This window comes from Crinia signifera, chromosome 4, assembly GCF_055691185.1.
Source record: "Crinia signifera chromosome 4, ASM5569118v1, whole genome shotgun sequence".
Classification (NCBI taxonomy): domain Eukaryota; kingdom Metazoa; phylum Chordata; class Amphibia; order Anura; family Myobatrachidae; genus Crinia; species Crinia signifera.
In genome coordinates, this window is record NC_139220.1 from 28,371,419 (window position 1) to 28,391,819 (window position 20,401).

Genomic DNA, 20,401 nt, shown 5'->3' on the forward strand with positions numbered 1-20,401 from the left:
CTAGTAGCACTGTCTGTACATATGTCCACACCAGTTGCCGACACTAGTAGCGCTGTCTGTACATATGTCCACACCAGTTGCCGACACTAGTAGCGCTGATTATACATATGCCCACACCAGTTGCCGACACTAGTAGCACTGCCTGTACATATGCCCACACCAGTTGCCGACACTAGTAGCGCTAATTATACATATGCCCACACCAGTTGCCGACACTAGTAGCGCTGTCTGTACATATGCCCACACCAGTTGCCGACACTAGTAGCGCTGCTTGTACATATGCCCACACCAGTTGCCGACACTAGTAGCGCTGATTATACATATGCCCACACCAGTTGCCGACACTAGTAGAGCGGATTTTACATATGCCCACACCAGTAGCGCTGCTTGTACATATGCCCACACCAGTAGCGCTGTCTGTACACATGCCCACACCAGTTGCCGACACTAGTAGCGCTGATTATACATATGCCCACACCAGTTGCCGACACTAGTAGCGCTGTCTGTACATATGCCCACACCAGTTAAAGTACACTCACATTTTACTTAACTAGTTCAGGGCACTTCAGGCTGGCAGCTCATCATCTCCTTTTTCCAATACCAATAGACATTTGTGTAGCCCCGCCCCTTTTTCGGGCCCTGCAGCGACGCTGACCAGGGTGCTTAAGAGCAGGGAGGGATCCTCTGTGCTGCTGCCTGTAATGCAGTGTGACACAGGCGCAGCAGCTGCTCGCAGCCACAGAGGACTGAGCTCCTCAGAGAGTTCACAGCCCCACTCTCTGTAACAGCCTCCTACACTAGACGTCCTCAGTGCAGGAGGCCAGTCGGAGACTGGTCAGCCGTGGCTGCAGCCTCAGAAACAGGTGGCCCGCACACAAATCGATTGAGCAGCCCGGGGGGCACATGGCACCCTGCCCCCCGGCCCAGCCTGCCCCTGGGAATCAGTAGCAGAAAAAAAGAAGTAATAATGCCACTTTATAGGTCATTGGTACGGCCTCATCTGGAATACTGTGTCCAGTTCTGGAGGCCATATCTCCAGAAGGATATAAATACATTGGAGAGTGTACAAAGAAGGGCAACTAAAATGGTGCATGGCCTACATCACAAAACTTACCTGGAAAGACTAAAACATCTTAACATGTATAGTTTGGAGCAGAGAAGGGAAAGGGGGGACATGATAGAAATCTTCAAATATATCAAGGGTTTTAACATAGTACAGGAGGGAAATTTTCTTCAAAGGAAAACAAGTAATACAACACGAGGACATGCACTGAAACTGGAGGGAGGTAGGTTCAGGGGAAATGTTAGAAAGAATTACTTCACAGAAAGGGTAGTGGATAAGTGTTATAGCCTCCCATCAGAGGTGGTAGAGGCTAAGACAGTAGAACAATATAAACATGCTTGGGATAGGCATATGAATATCCTTACACAGAAATAAGGATTAAAAAGGGTTAAGATTACCTGAAGGATAAATAAGGGGCAGATTAGATGGGCCAAATGGTTCTTATCTGCCGTCAAATTCTATGATGTCATCCTAAAGAATTGGTTATTCCCAGATTTATGACACAACATAAAGGACTCTAATTAGTGCTAATTGTATACATTTTGTAGGAAACCAGGGCAGCTAATCAGATTGCACTGATTTATCCCAGTGTACACAGATCATTTGTTTGCCTGTGTACTACAGTATGCTACTTATGGTCTCATTTTCTAGCACAGTAGGAAGCTGATTAGCCAAGGATGGGGGTAGTTGCAATAATCAGTTTGATAAATGGACATATTAGAACTGAGATCTGTATGTTGGATATATTTATATACTTTAACGATGCAATTACATTTTTATTGACTAATCTACCATCTGATATTTTTGGATCTCGTAGCTTGTGTTCTGGTAATTAGCACTTGGGATCATTCTCTTATAGAAAATCAGCAATGAGTCTATATTTAAAAAAAAAAAAATCCCTTTGGTGTTCATTATTGGACAGTGGTCAAAGGTCTTGTGGACAAGCAATATACTGTAGAGATGCTGGGTTGTCAGCAAGTGTGAAATGCTACTTCCAGCACGGTACGTATGTGGTGGTTATTAATCATGTTTGCGGTTGTGCTGTTCATGATTCCGGCTCACTGCCTGCACCATGCAGGATTGTAGAATATGGGGTGTGGCCTCACAATGGGTGGGTGTTTCTATGGATGTGCAATTTCATCATTGTAACCCTGCCCTTGCTATTCATTAATTCCCCTTTTACACCAAAATCCCTGGTAGGACCCTGGTCTTTGAACACGGGAGTTTCTAGGGTTGAACCCAGCTTCATACCCCATTTAAACAGCACTGTGAACCAGTTCAGACCCAGGTCTGCGCCGTTTATACTGAACCTGGGTCAGCCCTGCTTTTCCCTATGTATGACATTAAAAATGGCCATTTTAGGACTGAAACTGTCATCCAACCTTCCCTCAATGATTTAAAATTAAAAGACGTGACCAGCTAGCATTGAAAAATGTTGGTTTGTTTATTTTGTAAAATATTTTTCAAAATTTTTTATATTTAGTGCTCAAGCACACATAGCGGTATAAAAGTGCAGCATCACCCATGTACTCCCCCCAGCCCCTTCCCCTGCAGCAGCAGACAGCATCTCCCATGTGCTCCCCCCCATGAAAAAAAATAATATAAATGATACTGCATCCAATTAGGATTTATTTGTGCACTGCCCGTATCCTTCCTGGCTGCTGTCTTTTGCCACTGCAGCGCACTGTGAAAAGGCGTCCAGCACTTCTGGTATATTTTCAGCACTACCCGGATGTTCCAACCTGGGTTGGGACCATTTACACCGCCCACGACCCAGGTCCAACCAGTGTTCAACCCTGGTCAGGACCTGGGTAGGAGACCAGTGTTACTGGACCTGGGTTGGCCCCTTCTACACCAACGCTGACCTGGGTCCAACCTGGGTTATGCCTTGGTGTAAAAGGGGTATAACTGTGTAGAGCTATAAAGGCATGGTAACAAAAAAAACTGTGTAAATATCATTGCAATACCATATGCATAAAAAATGAAAAGCTTTTTTTGTGCAAACGTGGTTTCACGGGTTTTATTGAAATAAAGGATTCCAAACATATTGTGGGCCTTATGCTATTTCACACTATAATCTACCAGTGTCCATTGCTATAGCTTGATTTCCAGCAGTTGGGTCTGTGTAGGGTGGATTGAAAGTCTTAGTCAGTGCGGACAACTTACGAATTTCCAGTTACACGCTACTTTTGCAATGCATTTCATGTGCACTTAATCATGAAACGTGTTGGTAGCATCTTGGTGGGGAGGCAGCTGTGAAACTGCTCATCAAATTTATCATGTCATATATCTCTATACCCTAGTCAGGGCCGAATCTAGAATTTCTGTTGCCCGGGACATCGCCCTGCCTTCTCTGCACTCTGTGTGACAGGATCTGGCAGTGTCAGTATCGAACTACTTGGCCAAGAGTGCCGCTGCAGATGGTATGCAAATTTAATTCAACTTAATATGAATAGTATCTTAAATAGAACAGCTGCACTTAAGGGTGATTTGCTCTAAATCGTTTAACTATACAAGGCCTGCCCGAGCGATCTGTTAACGATAATCAGCAGAACAAGTGTTAACAATATCGTTCAGTAACGTCACCTGGCCCTCCCACTGAACATGGTCAATAGCATATAATGTGTACACACTTTTGCAGCTATGAAAATGGAACCCCATGCAAACTATCTCCATATCATGTGTTGCCGATGTTTGGTCAGGAGAAATCCATTTACTTGTGTTAACCGCAAGAGGACGCCACCAATATCCTAATCGCATCAAAACCACCAAGAGTTTGTTACACGAGAATGTCAGACAACACGCAACGGCTCAGATATTTGCTGCAGGTTTTCAACTGTGGTTCAATGTTACCAGCATTGTATGTGAAGCACAAGTACAGATTTGAAGACTCTGTTGTTTCAAATGTGCGTCCCATTTCTTTATTGTAGTTTCTATACAAAGTTTATCTCTATTCAAACTACCCCTCCCCACAAAACACAGGACATTGTTGTAATACTCTAGCAAAATACTTTATTTTTTTTTATTTTTATTTTTAATGGCAGAACATAAGTGGATTTTCTCTCTTCAGTAAGCCATGATATCTGTGGTACAAGAATAAACTATTGTTTTAAACACATTTCAAAAAAGACTTAAAAAAAAAAAAAAAAAGAAAACAAAAAAATAGGCCAATGTTCAGAAAATCTCCATTTACAAGTGAGGGGAGAGAAGTTTAAAATAAAAAAAGTTACATACATCGCCCCCCACGACACACAGAAAAATATTTATAAAGCATTACAGTTTATTTTAAAATCTATTAAAGTAAAAAATATACAGACAGGATCTAAAATTTTATATCTTTATATAAAACTGTAAACATTTATTTACAGGGGGAAGTGTATTCAGGTGATAAACAAGTATGCGCATCTAGTCAGCCACTAGGGGGCAGTTAATACTTGCTTACCAATGGGTGGGCATTTAATAATCGACATACCCTGCCAACACTGGTAACATTTTAATGCTCCTCAGTGATAACGGTTCCCTACCCCTGGGCCTGCTTTATCACCGAACCTCTCCAGAATAAGGGTTTATTGCTAAATGCAGAATAAAAACCATAAAATAAAAAGTCGTGAAATGAATGGAACTATTTGCAATGAAACATACAGGAAGAACAGAGTCGGATACACAACAGGAGAACGATTCTATGCTTGTTTTCAAGGAAATATTTGAGCATTTTGTATAAAAACGTGAGCCTGGAGCTTGCGGCCACTGACTTGCAGTACCGGACAGGTGCCGCTCCATATGACCCAGGACCACTCAGTGCATAATAATGGCTGTAAGAACTCATTTTCACAGCGGCAGCATTACACTTGACAGGGAAACTCACACTGTTCCTTTGTAGCCCACTACAGTGCAGGATTTCAGGATTTTCTCATAGAACAGGCTAAATACAGTAAATGGCTAACCAAACTGTTAAGGTCATTTCAGAAAAATTCGTTTTTGCTGCTACCTTAATGTCGATAGCATTCAGAAATATCCCCTACACCTTTTATGTCTTTTTTATTTATTTTCTAACACATGGGATACAGAGTTGTGCTCACTACAATACCATGTTTTTGGATTCTGATCCTAAAAATCCTTCTCCTAACCAGTACAATTCGCTGCTATTATCCCATTTGGGGACTTCATAGAGCAGCGGAAAATAGCCAACAACCCTCTCCCTGCATACATCTTCCTGGGGTTATTGTGAGTAGGAGAACTTAGAACTTGACAGAGATCCAACCAGGATGTAGAATAAAAAGGATTACACAGTGTGATAGCCAATCAGCTTCAAATGAGACTATTCTCGGTTGGATGCTGATCATTTAAAAAAAATAAAAAAATGTAACCAATCAAGGACTGATGCCACGGATGTGAAAGTTGGTTGACCATATAATAAAAAATAAAATGATCAAGTCACAAAAAGTAAAAACCCAAGTAAATAAAAGACAAATAATGTCTACGACATTTTGGAGACCCAACGCCACAAGGCCACCAAGAACTTATGCTTTTAACGTGTACTTGTTATGCACAAAGAAAGACTGACCTAGAATGGCCTGGGCTACAGACTATACATTTACTTAGAACCGCTTCTAACCATTCAATTGAATGACGGTTCGGGCAACAAAGCAACTGCCTCCAGATGTGACCACCACACGTTCTAATGTTCAGTGCAAAATCCTACTGATGGAGAACATATATGAGCCATTGTTCTACAAATGTCCTTCATGGAACTTATTGATGGGTCAAGTCTCTAGAATGGACGCGAATGCCCAGATTACGCATCCCGCGCCACAGTAACGCACTGTGTAGTTCATTTGTAAAAACAAAAACTGGTCAAAGGGCAGCTATGCCTATCCTAAGGCATAACACACTAATACAAACATTTTGTATGGATTGCTGAACAAGGTCATGGAAAACTTAAAGATATGTAAAGAAATAAAGCAGAGGGGGAAGCTAGGAAGAAGATGTCCTCCTAAGTATATCAAAGTGGCAAAGTCCCACCAAAAGTTAGTGGGGAGTAAAAAGTCTTTTGAAATAGCTTATGCTACTTAGGCCTGTTCTATAAGGAAGGGTTTGGTAGAGAAGATTTATAGGAAATAGGCCACCTTGCATTAGGTCAACGGGTACAAAAGGTCAACAGGGTCAGAAGGTCAAAAATGTTTTGGTGTCAAATCTTGTATGTTTGGTAATATGTAACCACCATCAGTAGAAATGTATACTCGTGCGGGCGCTCGCTCTCCACTTACGGGCAAGGTGGCTCCCACCGCTACTACAGGTTAATATTCCCAACCGTAGTCGTGGATAGCAGATCAAGCAAGTGTTAGGAGACCATGAAAAACCCACCAAAAACATAAGTTGACCTTTTTGACCAGGTTGACGTAATGAATGTTGATCATATAGTGTCGACCTTTTGATGGCTTACAGAGACACTATCATACCATCTAGGTCTAGGAATACCTTCTGTTTAGGTAAACCAAAATTTTTTTGATTCGAGTTCATCAAGAAATCATCTCCCCCCACAATAAATGCAGAAGTGGCCCTTAGCATTACACCTGCAATCAGTATGCAGTGGGAATTCGCTGACTACTTGACTGTTGAAATGACAAAAGAGGAGACTTTGTGGCATCTGCTCAGTAGCTATAAAACAGTCCTACAACTCGCAATAGACAGCTGCAACATGAATATCGCCCCCTCCTAACATGTATACCTGGTCAGTAAGAATGCCCATCCCCCCCCCTTAGCATGGGTCATTGCCCAATTTAAAGTTCCGTCCGTCAGATCCCATTCAAAAGGAATATACTTGGGTCATAATCATACAGTACTATAATTTTGGGGGCCCCCAAATTTTACAATATCGGTCCAATATGGGCCAAACATTAGCTGATCAGACCTGAGTGTGTGTAGCCAGCTTCACACTCACTGCCTACTAAAAGTATACTCTTTGCTTTCACACAACTGAGACGGACATTCCGCGGGCTGGACCAACATTCACGACCAAGGTTGCAGAGGCATACAATCGTGCCCCAGGGACGTCAACAGTTTCATTCATTGGCTGCATTTTAACTATATGCTTATCTCCTTTCCAGGTGTAAATTACTTTAAACAAGGACACTATGATGGCAGATACTGTTTTAGATACGGATAATAAAACACTTTTTGTGTTGAGTTATTGAGATTCGAACACCGGTTATTTTGCCTTTTTATGGTTCGGGTTAGAAAGGGGGAAGGAGCCACATACATCACGTCTAATGGTTAATGGTAATATTTTATTCTTAAAAATGAAATTTTTATGAATTGCAGACAAAACCTAGTCCAACCTAACATTCCAACTAAACTACTGATATAGTTGCTGGTAAAGGCACAACGGTGATTAACCCTGGGCTTGCTGGAATGTACGCAAAGCATTGATTAAAAAAAAAAAAAAACACCCAAAAAACACCCAAGCAAAAGAAAAAGATAAAAACCCCTAAGATATCTAAAAGGTAATTTCACACTTGCTTCCTAGTATTGTCTATCAATACATTGTGTTGTGGGGGGTGGGGTGTGGAGGACAACCAGCACTACTTGCAGACACCATTACCAACAGGCATTACTTTTTTTTTTTTTTACAATGGAAAAGTTGCGACAGAAAACAATAAAAAAAAAATATATATCTGTAAATGCAAGTTTTATTCCAGGTGTAAAAACTTGTGACGAGTGTGTGACGCGAAACCTAAAAGTGGGTTTTCTTTGATGAATGTAGAATAATGAAAAAAATGGAGTTAAGGGTGACAAAGGTAGCAAACTGAGGGGCAAATTGGCAAATTCTCTCCTCCCCCCCTCCCCCCCGACTTATATACCCCAACAAAAATTTAGCTGCAGCGCCTCGGACTCCTCTCTATGGTAAACTTTAAAGACAGGAATAGAAAACGGATATTTCTTAAGTGAAAAAGTGTTGGGCCATCACCTGCACTACAGCACACTCATACCATCCAGCATGCAACGGTATGTGAGAGAGCTTTAAATCACATTGCATCTGGTGGAAGGGGTTACACTAGATGTGGCTACTTCACAATGACCTAGACCGGATACTGAGAAATGCAGTCTTTGCATAGTTCTCATTGATCTTTTACTCCACATAATCATCGACTGACTGGTTTATGAAAAGGAAATCCTCTTATATACCCCGCTTTGTTATGTAATACATTTTGATAGTGATCGGATAAATTCATCACAGTCTATCCAACTGAAGGGGAGATGGACACAAGTCTAGAAATCGGCATTATTCCTATGAAACTTGTGGTGTCAGCACAAAAGATTATTAATGGACTGTTCACCCAAACTGGCATTAGCTGAACAAAAACATAGACCATGCTTTACACAAGTAAAAAAAATAAAAAAAAAAAGTGTGGATGCTAGTTGGGAACCTCCTTCCAGCTTTTTTTTCTTTTTTTAATTGCCAGCAATTATTTTGGCAAACATATAACAAAAATAGAGGTCATAAAAGAAAATGGATTATCCATAAATGTAAGAAACGTTTGGCAATCCAGCCATTTTATGAACTGCATCTCCCATGAAGCTCTGGAACAGCTGGGTAGCCATACCTGCACAACTACCGTGCACATATCACAGTGGGGCGAGTAGAACAAGCGACGGGGGTGATGTGTTAAATTGGAACCGACCAGGTAATGCAACTTAAGTGACCGGTTAGAATGGTGGCTTTTAATTAGTTGAGGACCCATCGCTCCCAACAGTGCTTATAAAGAAAAAGATAAGGCATTTGTAGAGATAGGTAACGGGGCCCCGCCATCAACAATGACAGAGATAGGCAGTGGTGAGCAGAGAGACCGAAATATGCGCCAGGCATTAGCGATCTACAGGGGGTAGGGAAGGAAGCAGCAGGCTGTTCTATGCTCCAGCCTCAGTGATAATAGTATCTCAATGGCACAGGTTTTTGGTCCAATTGTACTTTACATTTTAGTTTTTCAATTTTTTTTTCATATACATATATAAAAAAAAAAAAAAAAAAAAAAAAAAAAAAAGGATGGGATCAATGGTTCCCCAACAGCTCATCCAAGTCATTCATCCACTCTTCCGAAGTCCTGTTTTTGAGTAAGGAGTCTAACAAGTCGGCATCCCCTGACAAGTTCTGCAACGCGCTATTGCCAGATTGTCCGCCATAAACAAAAGCCAGGTCCTGACTTGTCGACCTGACCTGGTAATTTTGATTACAGTGAAGGCCCGCTCGGTTAGCCATTTGTTGACCTGGGTTCTGGCTGAATGCGGTCAGGTCTGGCACTGCTTGGTTCATTACCGGTAGGACCTGCTGATTAGGTGCTGGCTGTTGACTAGCAGGATTTGTCCTTTGTTGGGAGGCCAAATTTGGCATCATCTGACCAGGGACAGAACTGTTTAGTGAAGTCATAGATCGACCAGCCCCTAAACCGACTTGCGGCATGCCCTGGGCGAATTGTTGACTAGACATTTTATGGTGGCTCTGTTGAAGATGAAATCCAGCATTAGCAGTATTGAACGCACCCAAGCCATTATTTCCTTGGGCCTGACTGTTAATGTTCTGCATGCCTTGATGCTGCCATCCCGGGTTTTGCGATGCCATTGCAGCAGGCATTCTCGTCATTTGTGCCTTAGTGAGTGCAGAATTGATCACTCCTTTGTTGTGCTGCACTGCCAAGGCAGGATTTGCCATGGGATTTGGTCCATAACCAGTGGGGAGAGGGTTCCCTTGATTAAGATTTGGCTGCCTCTGTATCTGGGATTGTCCATTGGGCATGGTACCCTGTGCTCCATGATTCGGAACCATCTGTGGGAGACCTGACCCCATGTTGTACATTCCCCCACGCTGCACCGCCTGCATGTTGGGGTACTGGGAGACAGCCCGTTCCTGAGAAGTTGAAACGGACGACAACGTTGGCACAGACGTATGCCCTCCTCCCATCTGAAGCAATGCCTGCGACTGGGAAAACATGCGCGGACTTCCCGAAGTCGGGTGATTCATGTTGTTTACCCCACTCATAACTGAAGATGAACCTGAAAAAGACAAGATAAAAATCCTCATAGTATAAAGCAGGTTACACTTTTGAAAGATACAGAATATCAACTCTGCACTGCCGCTATATACAGCTATTACGCAGATAAGTCATGTTTGCTATAACTGGACTATGCCCCCTGTTCTCTAACTTCTCTACAGCTGCCATGTTAGGGGGAAGACATTTCTGTAATGCTGGGTATACACCTAAAGATTTATCTGTCCGATCAGATGGGAACAGATATCTGGCAATGTGTAGGAGCAAATGAATGGAAAACTTAAAAAACAATAGTTTGGATAAAACGGTTTAATCAAACGGATTTAACAAATTTATCAGAACGACCATCATCCATTTTCCAGTATTTAAGATGAAATGGTCATTTGTTCCCATACATCACCAGATATTTCTTTCCACCAGACGAGACCGATAAATCTTTAGGTGTGTTCTCCGCAGGCAACGTGTGACGGACATTTTGGCAGCCTCTCCAACAAGTGGCGGGTTAAGGTGGCCATACACTAGGGCAATTTACCTGAGGCTTGACATTGCATCAGATTACCCTTGAACTCCCTGGGAATCCTGCATGTCAGACTTTGTACTTGAGGGCTTATTTCACATCAGCTATATCGCATACAATTTATCTTAAGGTGCGTACACACAGGGGAGATATATTGCTCAGTTTCTCCTTTTCATCAGCGACCAGCGATGGTCGCTGATGTAAGGGAACCTCTGCCGGGGGAGCCACTGAGGTAATCAGCTGGTTGCTGGAGCAAGCGCCTGCTACCAGCGATTATAATGGGGCTGAAAATGGGAGCGCACACCCGGCGATTTATCGCCGGGGCACACTCCCATCACTGGCAATATGGTCGCCAGCGACCATATTCCCAGCGATATCAGCCCCTATCCCAGCCGTGTGTACACTGCATATACAGTACTTGTACCATACAATTTATCTGATGGGCTGTACTACAGGGTCTTAGGGCTATTCACAGCTGTGTACAAGAAGCTAGTAGCTACACTGCCTATGGGTAAATTCACAGTCAGACCGATTATCGGTCAGCCACGCATGCGCTGTATGCTTGCACAAAGCCAGCGAAGACTCAGGCATTGCCTGGGTGTTGTGAGGGAGGGCCGCTGACGTCAGGGCCATCACAGACCCATAAATACGAACCTGGAGAATACGACAGCTTAGTAAATGTGCTGTATTCTCCATTCCTACTTTTGGCCAATCCCGGTTGTGCACGTTTGCACACTGGATCATCCGTAATTGGCCAAATTAGTAAATCTCTTCTCGTACTGCTGAATTGGGATGGTAATTCAACAAAAATACAAATGAAAAATAAAACAGAGGAGGGAGGGAGCAGCGAGGAGGGAGGGAATAGCGAGAAGGAAGGGAGGGATCAACGAGTAGGGAAGGAGGGAGCAGCAAGGCCTCATGAGGACAGTGGTGGTGTGGCGATGACCAGGTGGGTGCAACAACGGATTTCTCTGGTGGAAGGTGCGACTGAGTAGTATTCCCATGCACATTGCATCGTCCCTCTTGACATGTACATGCAATCTGACATGATAATATATGTCTGCCTTAAAGATTGCCTTTGGCTCCTGCCAATTCCAGGCGATATGAACATGCCTCATCCACCTTTGCTTAATATCCGTTTGAGAGCAGAAACACGTGCTGCAAACTCACCAGGAAATGGGCCAACGGCCTGCTGCGAGTAGGCGTTCTGCGGCTGGTCCTGATACTGAGGCGGAGGCCGGGTCAGATGCCGCTGAAGTTGCTCCTGCTGGTGGCGCTGCTTCTCCTGCTACAGAAATACAAGGTAAGAGTTTGCAACCTCAAATAAATCTGACATTGCACCCCGAAAATACAGAAGGCTATTGCAATAAGTGACTTTTCTCTTTCCGCTGTGGAGCACACTAAATAAAACTAACATTATGGTACGCAAAGCTATGCCTGGGAACACGCAGGTGAAGGGTTTAACCTTCATTATAAATACCACTCTGAAGTTAAAATGTAGATTCTTCTTACACCAAAACAATGCGGGGGACACAGACGCATTGTTCATTCCCTGTGATCGTTAACAAAATCAGTTTATATTCTTAAGGCCCCCATACACTAGCCGATTTTGGTCCAATTTAGGCCAGATCAGTCGGATCTGGGCGAAATCGGACCAAAATCTGCTACATTTGATGTCCTCTCAGATCCGATGCGCGGTCCCGTGCGCATCGGATCTGCGTCGGGTGGTCGGACCTGCTGCACGTCCGACCACCCGACTTGGGACCTTTAGCTGGCGGTGAGTGCTGACCTGGGGGCGGTGTGGTCAGCAGCAGGGCTCATCAGGGGGACGCCGGAGCGGGGAGCGGGTCCTGACGCTGTAACTAGCCGGCGGCGCCTGTGTGTGATGATCTGGCCGGGCGCTGTGATCATTCAGCAGCGCTGCGGGACGGACGGGGCCGGGCAGTGGCGGGTATTATATTTTTAAAACACCTGTCAAATGACTAGCTGTTCTCTGATTGGCTGAGAGCTCTCAGCCAACGGTCAGTCATTGGCTGAGAGCTCTCAGCCAATCAGAGAACGGCTAGTCATTTGACAGGTGTTTTAAAAATATAATACCCGCCACTGCCCGGCCCCGTCCGTCCCGCAGCGCTGCTGAATGATATATGTGAATGATCACAGCGCCCGGCCAGATCATCACACACAGGCGCCGCCGGCTAGTTACAGCGTCAGGACACGCTCCCCGCTCCGGCGTCCCCCTGATGAGCCCTGCTGCTGACCACACCGCCCCCAGGTCAGCACTCAGTACCCCCGCTGCCCGCCCCACTGCTGCACCTGATCACTACCGGCCCCCATGCCCCTCACCGCCCGCTGCAGCTCCCCGTACATGTGATAAATCGCAAGCGATTTATCACATGTAAAATTTGGCTCATCAAGTGCCAAATTGTATGTGAGCCTCCCGGGGAGCTGCCGGGCGGCTCACAGGAGTATTGGGTCCGACTTGTCCTAAGGACAAGTCGGCCTAATGTATGGGGGCCTTTAAACCTCAGACACAGAAAATCGAGGGTAACCTTAACTAGACAAAGGATTTTATGGCTACTGACCCTCATAAAGCTTCTTTGGAATTTAGTAAGAAAACCTCATTCCCACCCAGGCAAGCTAGATCATACCGCCAGGGCTAGGAGGCTTTCCCATCAGCACATGGGAACACATTTCAGTGTTTAGCTGTGCGCTATAGTGAGAGGAAGACATTGTCGGATTAAATTCCTGTTGATCAGGTTTCCTTTATTATTGGTTATTAATTTGGGAGCAAAAGTTTCCCCTTGTTCTCTCAATGGCTTGCCATATTTCACAGTAACATGTGAAAAAGCGACACAGATGTGTCCACGTGCATCTAGCCGCCTTGCGCGTTAAGCAGTCCATCTAGTCACGCCATGCAATTGCGCAATTCACTAGTTCTGGAATCTTCTTCAATTAAATGCATCTTATTCGCAAACGGCTAATGAGAACGCACAAGCAGGTTCTGCTGATTGGAATATGTGGCATGCCAATATTCAGTCACATCCAGAATCAAGGAATGCTGCATATTAGTATAATCAAAAGCAGCTGCTTGTGCATCATTATTAGAAAAAAGATACACCAAAAAAACAAAAACAAAAAAACAAACCTGGGCCTACATTGCCATTACTGGTGCTGTACAACTAAGATAAGACCCAGAAGGTATAAACAACTCGAGTGTGCCGATAATCAGCACAGGGCTGCATGCAATCACGCTATGCACATTTAGCCAAAATACACTTCTGAGTGCCTTTAATGGCATTTTACACCTTCAGTGTCTTGTATGTGGTCTCCTGCAAATTTGACACCATATATGGCCTTCCCTTTCTATTCCCCCATGGTGCGTTACAGCATTCCCCATATAGCAGAAGGCAGAGGTCTCGGATGTGGAGGAACCAGCCAGAGATCCAGTGCAGCCATACTCATGAGCTTAATATTCACTGACAACCCAGCAGCTTTCTTCCATTGCTGCAACACATTAAGACATATTGGCAGGACATCAGTAGCATGAGACGTACCTGTTCTGCTAGGAGCTGCTGCTGTTGCTGCTGGCGCCCCATTAGATATTGCTGTTTCTGCTGCTCTAGAATGAGCTGCTTCTGCTCTCTCTGTTTCTGCTGTTCCAGGAGCAGCTGCTGTTGCTGCTTCATCACCGCTTGCTGCTGACTGTTCAGGTATGCTGAATTACCATGATTGCCCGCCATAGAGGCTGTTGGGGGCTGTGATACCACGCCGGGTCCTCCCACAGACACAGGAACCCGGGTTGGCACATTAGGCTGTGGATTCTGATCCTGTTGAATTGACAGTGAAAGGGAAACCAATGAGTAATCCTATAAATGACTATTAATGATCACAATGAACGAATGTATTAATGCCTCCTTTAAGTAGGCTGACCGTTACAGTGAATTTATTCAGAATCTTAAAAGTGCGTTTGAATAAGGTCTGAGCCGCCATAATGTTTCAGCTGTTGCTGGTGTGTGCCTAGTTTTTATATGTTTGGGGACAGAGCAACAGGTAACCAATCAAATTGTTGCACTGGTCAGAGTGGAATTATTCTCTTGGAGCTGTGAGTGACATGGGCGGAGTCATGATGAGAATGTGAATGAAGGTACATGGGAAATAGCTGATGCGAGTTACCAAGTGGGGGCAGCACAGTCAGCCAATAGCAGAGTGGTTATGCAAAGTTCTAATAAATGAATAGGCCCCTCCCAATTTTCACATGCAAATGTTATACCATTGCTTGAAGCAAAGGAATTCCTTCTGGTAGCTTTAAGAAATTGGCTTTTTGTATGGATAGTGGAGTTCTTGTAACCCAAATCATTCCAAATTAAATGTAATACTCATTTCTCTCAGAAAGCAAACGTTCCATGCTCACTATTTATATGCTTACTATTTCCCAAATTAAAAACAGTTTAATTTTGCTACATAAGTTTCAGATGGACATCTGATTATTGTTACAAGTACTGTGCAACTATGTTTAAAGACTCCGCCCACATGTTCTCGTTACCTACTTCTTACAGGCTAGCTACACTCTACACCTACTTCTTGGGTTCTCTGCTCCCAGACTCCACGCCTTCATTGTTTTTATATCTTTCAATGCTCAAGACAGTGATCACTACCCACACTAGTAGATAGGTTTCATCTGATACTGAATCTTTCCATTGGACCCCTTGCATGAGGTCTGGTGCCCCCACTTCCAATCCAGGAAAGAATAGCAGCAGATGTATGTGGCACTCTAGACACTTCTTTATAAAATGATGACAGACACAACTGGATACTATCAATGTTTCATCTCTTTATAGAAATTTCATCAGGAGAACTATTACCCTGATGAAATTTCTATAAAGAAACGAAACGCTGATAGTATCCAGTTGTGTCTGTCATCATTTTATGAAGTGTCTAGAGTGCCACATACACACACAGAGAGAGAGGGAGAGGGAGGAGAGGGATCATATACGGTTTAACCCTGACTTTTATTGTTATGCCCACTACACCACTGCAGAGCAATTGTGATGCCCTATGAAGGTTATTAATGATAATTCGCTTTCCCTGTTTGTCGTAATTAAGCAAAAGAAGAGATAATCTACAGATAACAAACAAACTTCCACATACCTGCCCATGCGATACTAAAGGCCTATAAGGAATTCCAGCTTTACGCTTCATCATGAAGATCTGACTCTGCTCCTCTGTCATGGGAGGCAACTGCTGCTGTTGCTGTGACTGCTGCTGTCGCTGTTGAAGGTATGACATCATTACATTTTTGCTCTGGTTCTGAGCTACCACCCCAGGGCCACAGTCCGCCTCATAATGTGAGAGGGGTAGGGTATTTCCATAGTCCAGCATGGCATTCTGAGCTGCGGCTTGGTTGGGGTTTAAATTGTTCGAAGGTTTATGACCAATCATGTTCACGTGGTTAGGCTGCATGTAGGGGCCTCCACCACGGGGCAAGTTCTTGTTCATATTAGGCATCATGAGCTTCTGGCTATTAAACTCTTGTTGGTAAACAGAAGGACTGGTTGGCTTTTCCATGCTATATGGAACTCCCAGGGGACTTTGAGAAGACCTTGACTGTGGCCAATTGGTCATCTGATTTGATTGGTGGACCTGTTGAGCCTGTTGTTGCTGGTTATGTAGCAACTGGTCCCGCTTTTGTTTTGCTGCAATCTGCTGAAGCTGGTGAGCCGAGGACATCTCTTTGGTAGTTCCAGCACCCTGTCCAGTCATTAACACGTTGGGTAAAGGTCTCTGCACATTTTGAGATTGGTTTGAAGGTTGCATTGCTGTCTGGTTAGGAGAGTCTGTCACAGTCTGGCTAGATTGCTGGTACACAGCCTGAGAACCACCTACCACCGGAGATGAGCAGCTAGTAGGCACTGAAGGAGTGCCACCAAAAGGCCCACTTGACGCAGACCTCACTTGTGGTGACCCAAGGGACTCCTGCTCAAATGCTGCAGGAGAAAACTCTGTTTTTATATGAATGTCCTGCGTCAAAGAAGTTTGAGTTATGGAGTTTGAGGATTCGTTGTCCTTTTTGTCCTCAAAGTCACCATTCAAAAATATATCCTTCATGTCTTCGTCAGGTACAGATTTGTTGAGCTCTTCTATGAGTTCCTTCCATTCCTGTTCATTCAGATTAAGGTCGGGCATCAAATTGTTTTGAGACATGGAACCTCCAACTCCGGAAAGCATGCAGGGTAAGTCATCTACAGGCTCCTGCTTCATTTCCTTGCTTAAGCAGAGAGAAAAGTCATCGGTGTCTCCATTACCGTTCAGCTGCAGGTCTGCATCGGGAAGACACTTTTTATTGTCAAGTCCCATCGAATGGCTTCCATTTAGCTGCAAAGAGTCCCCACTGGGAGGCTTGTTGTCCAGTTGATGCAATGGAGAAACTGGAGGCAGTCCATTTGATGACCCAATTACTCCCGTTAGTCCATCATCATGACGGAGCTTCTTGGGCACAGAGAAGATGTCTCCATATCCATTCTGTTGATCCCCATTTTGAGGGGAAGCTGCGCTGTCCAGCTTTCTTTTTACGGTTTCATGAAGCTGCTGGAAAAAAACAGAAGAATCACTCAGTATATAGAACACATACCTGGCACCAATTCTTCACACATAATACAATCATATGCGGGTGTACCAGTGATCGTACCGCTGTAAGAAGACAGAAGCAAGCGATCACTGCATTAGATAATCCCTGTGGTTTGTTCTGTATTACATGCAATACCCATCTCACAGATTTCTATTGTAAAAGTTGTTTAAAAGGCTTCTGGCCAACCTACAGTTTCATTGTTCTCATTTTAGTGGGGAGATGTATCAAGCTTTGGAGACTGATAAAATTGCCCGGTACTTGTGTATTTTGGCGGCGCCCGTCGTGGGCATCGTGTGCCTTAACTTTAAGGCACAGGACGCGACGCGATGGACGCGATTTCTCCATAGGCTTCAATGTTAAAATATTTTTAACATTGAACCCGATGGAAAAATCGGGTCCATCGCGTCGTGTCCTGTGCCTTAAAGTTAAGGCACACGACGCGACCGACACGATTTCTCCATAGGCTTCAATGTTAAAATATTTTTTACATTGAAATACTGTCGGTCGCGTCGGACTTGTGCCATTATAATGGCACAAGATCAAATGTAGTTGATAAAGTCCATGTAACATAGAAAACAATGGGAAATGGGCCAATATGGCCCATTTCTCATTGTATATGGTCCCGTCATGTCCAAATAAAAATGCCCCCCATTGTTAGCGGCACCCCAGTATTGACGCTAACCCGAAGCGTGGCGAGCGTAGCGAGCCCGCGAGGGGCGGCGGTACTCGTGGTACGACCTTTTCATACCCCTACTATCCACGTCGGCGTGGAGTTGAGAATAGAATAGTGTGGCGAGCGCAGCGAGCCACCGAGCCCGAAGCGTGGCGAGCACTGCGAGCCCCGCGAGGGGACGCGGATACCTTCACAGGTAAACGCGTCCCTTCGCGGGCTTCACAGGTGTCCGCGTCGCCATGGACACCTGTGAAGCCCGCGAGGGGACGCGTATAGCTGTGAAGGTATCCGCGTCCGCTCACCACGCTTCGGGCTTGCCGCTCACAATGGGGGGTCAGTTATATTTGGACATGACGGGGACATATACAATGAAAAATGGGCCATATTGGCCCATTTCCCATTTTATTACATGTAAAATGGACTTTATCAAGTCCATCTTATCTTGTGCCATTATAATGGCACAAGACCGACGCGACCGACACGATTTCAATGTTAAAATATTTTAACATTGAAGCCTATGGAGAAATCGGGTCCATCGCGTCGGTCGCGTCGTGTGCCATGTTAATGCACACGACGCGATGGACGCGATGGACCCGATTTTTCACACACGATGGACGCGATCCTCATCGTGGGCGCCGCCAAAATACACAAGTACCAATTTCCCATGACAGCCCATCACCTTTTAAGACTTGAGACGACGGTACTCTTTACCTAGAACGGCGCCCACGATTGAAATCGCGGGCATCGCGGGTAAAATCGCGGTAATCGCGGGCATCGCGGGTAAATCGCGGGTACATCAAAATCGGGTACCCGCGATTACCGCGATTTTCCCATAGGGAACAATGTTAAAAAGGCAGATTGACCGCGATTTTAGCGTTAAATGCCTCAATGCCCGCGATTTTTACATAGGAAACAATGTTAAATGGGCCACAGAGCCCTAATAGTCCCCCTGAAGTCTTAAATGGCCCCCAAAATTTTTAACGCCACCCCACGATCAACGCGAACCCGAAGCGTGGCGAGCGCAGCGAGCCCGCGAGGGGCGGCGGTACGTGTCCTACGACCTTTTTATGCCCTACTATCCACGTCGGCGTGGAGTTGAGAATAGAATAGTGTGGCGAGCGCAGCGAGCCACCGAGCCCGAAGCGTGGCGAGCGCAGCGAGGGGACGCGGATACCTTCACAGTTATACGCGTCCCCTCGCGGGCTTCACAGGTGTCCGCGTGGCCACGGACACCTGTGAAGCCCGCGAGGGGACGCGTTTACCTGTGAAGGTATCCGCGTCCCCTCGCGGGGCTCGCTGCGCTCGCCACGCTTCGGGCTCGGTGGCTCGCTGCGCTCGCCACACTATTCTATTCTCAACTCCACGCCGACGTGGATAGTAGGGCATGAAAAGGTCGGAGGACGCGTACCGCCGCCCCTCGCGGGCTCGCTGCGCTCGCCACGCTTCGGGTTGGCGTGGATAGTGTGGTGGCGTAAAAAATTTTGGGGGACATTTAAGGGTTAATGGGCTCTGTGGCCCATTTAACATTGATTTCTATGGCCAAATCGGGTGGATTGAGGCATTTAACACTAAAATCGGGTCCATCGCGGCTTTTAACATTGCTTCCTATGGGAAATCGGGAGCATCGCGTCGCGGGCATCGCGGGTACATTTATGGCCGGCCGCGACCGACGCGATTTTTCAGGTTTAACATGGTTTTCAATGGGAAAATCGCGGGCATCGCGTCGGTCGCGTCGCGGGCAGGCATAAATGTACCCGCGATGCCCGCGACGGGCGCCGTTCTAGGTAAAGAGTACCGAGACGACATCTTCCAAGTCTCTCTTGAGAGCGAACACTACCTTTATGTGCTTAAAAGGTTTATATAAATGAAAAAACACTTTAGTTCACCTAGTTTGCAAATATGACAAATCGCTGGCATAAAATAACTTTAGAGTCTAAGATTACTGAAGTCTAAATAAAAAATAGGGCACACGATCTACTTACTGCACCATAGTAATTGAGCAGGTTACAAGATAAAAACAAAAACCACAACTGCAATTTCCATAGCTGCACACAAGAGGGCAGTAAAAGCAAATTAGTAAATGGTGACTCCAGTCTGCAGCTTCACAGAACAGAAGCTCCACTCAAAGCATCAGCCAAATAAATTCCACTGTGGTTATGGTGACCTTTTCAGATAAACGTGTAGTCCCCGCCTGAGCATTCCAATTTTTATGTACTTATTAAACCAAACTTGCTTTCCCTCAACAACTGTTTCCATAGATGTCCCAGAGAAATTGTGCAGATTTTTCTTAAATTGAGGCAAGAGAACAGTATGTAAAATTAACATCATTAAAAATGCAAAAAAAAAAAAAAGGTCGGACATTGTGATACTGCTGATTGCTAAATAATTCATGCCAGTCAGGAACCACCGGGGAACAGCAAATAATGAAGACTCAAATGTCGACTTTGAAATGGACAAGTGATTTACATGGTCAAAGACG

At 44.9% G+C, this 20,401-nt stretch overlaps 1 protein-coding gene across 3 annotated transcripts in view; it reads right to left on the reverse strand.

Annotated features, from left to right (window-relative positions):
- Positions 1-4,032: 4,032 nt before the first annotated feature.
- Positions 4,033-20,401, reverse strand: part of MAML1 (mastermind like transcriptional coactivator 1) — a 54,587-nt gene continuing 38,218 nt past the window's right edge. The window contains exons 2-5 of one of the 3 annotated variants that reach the window (XM_083181483.1): positions 15,773-17,206; positions 14,179-14,451; positions 11,795-11,912; positions 4,033-10,111 (exon numbers count right to left, since the gene is read on the reverse strand). In XM_083181483.1, coding sequence (XP_083037609.1) covers positions 9,114-10,111; positions 11,795-11,912; positions 14,179-14,451; positions 15,773-17,206 — 2,823 coding nt within the window. In that variant the 3' untranslated portion in view covers positions 4,033-9,113. Of the gene's footprint in view, positions 10,112-11,794; positions 11,913-14,178; positions 14,452-15,772; positions 17,210-20,401 lie in introns of all 3 variants that reach the window. The other 2 variants (XM_083181484.1, XM_083181482.1) reach the window with 2 other exon arrangements.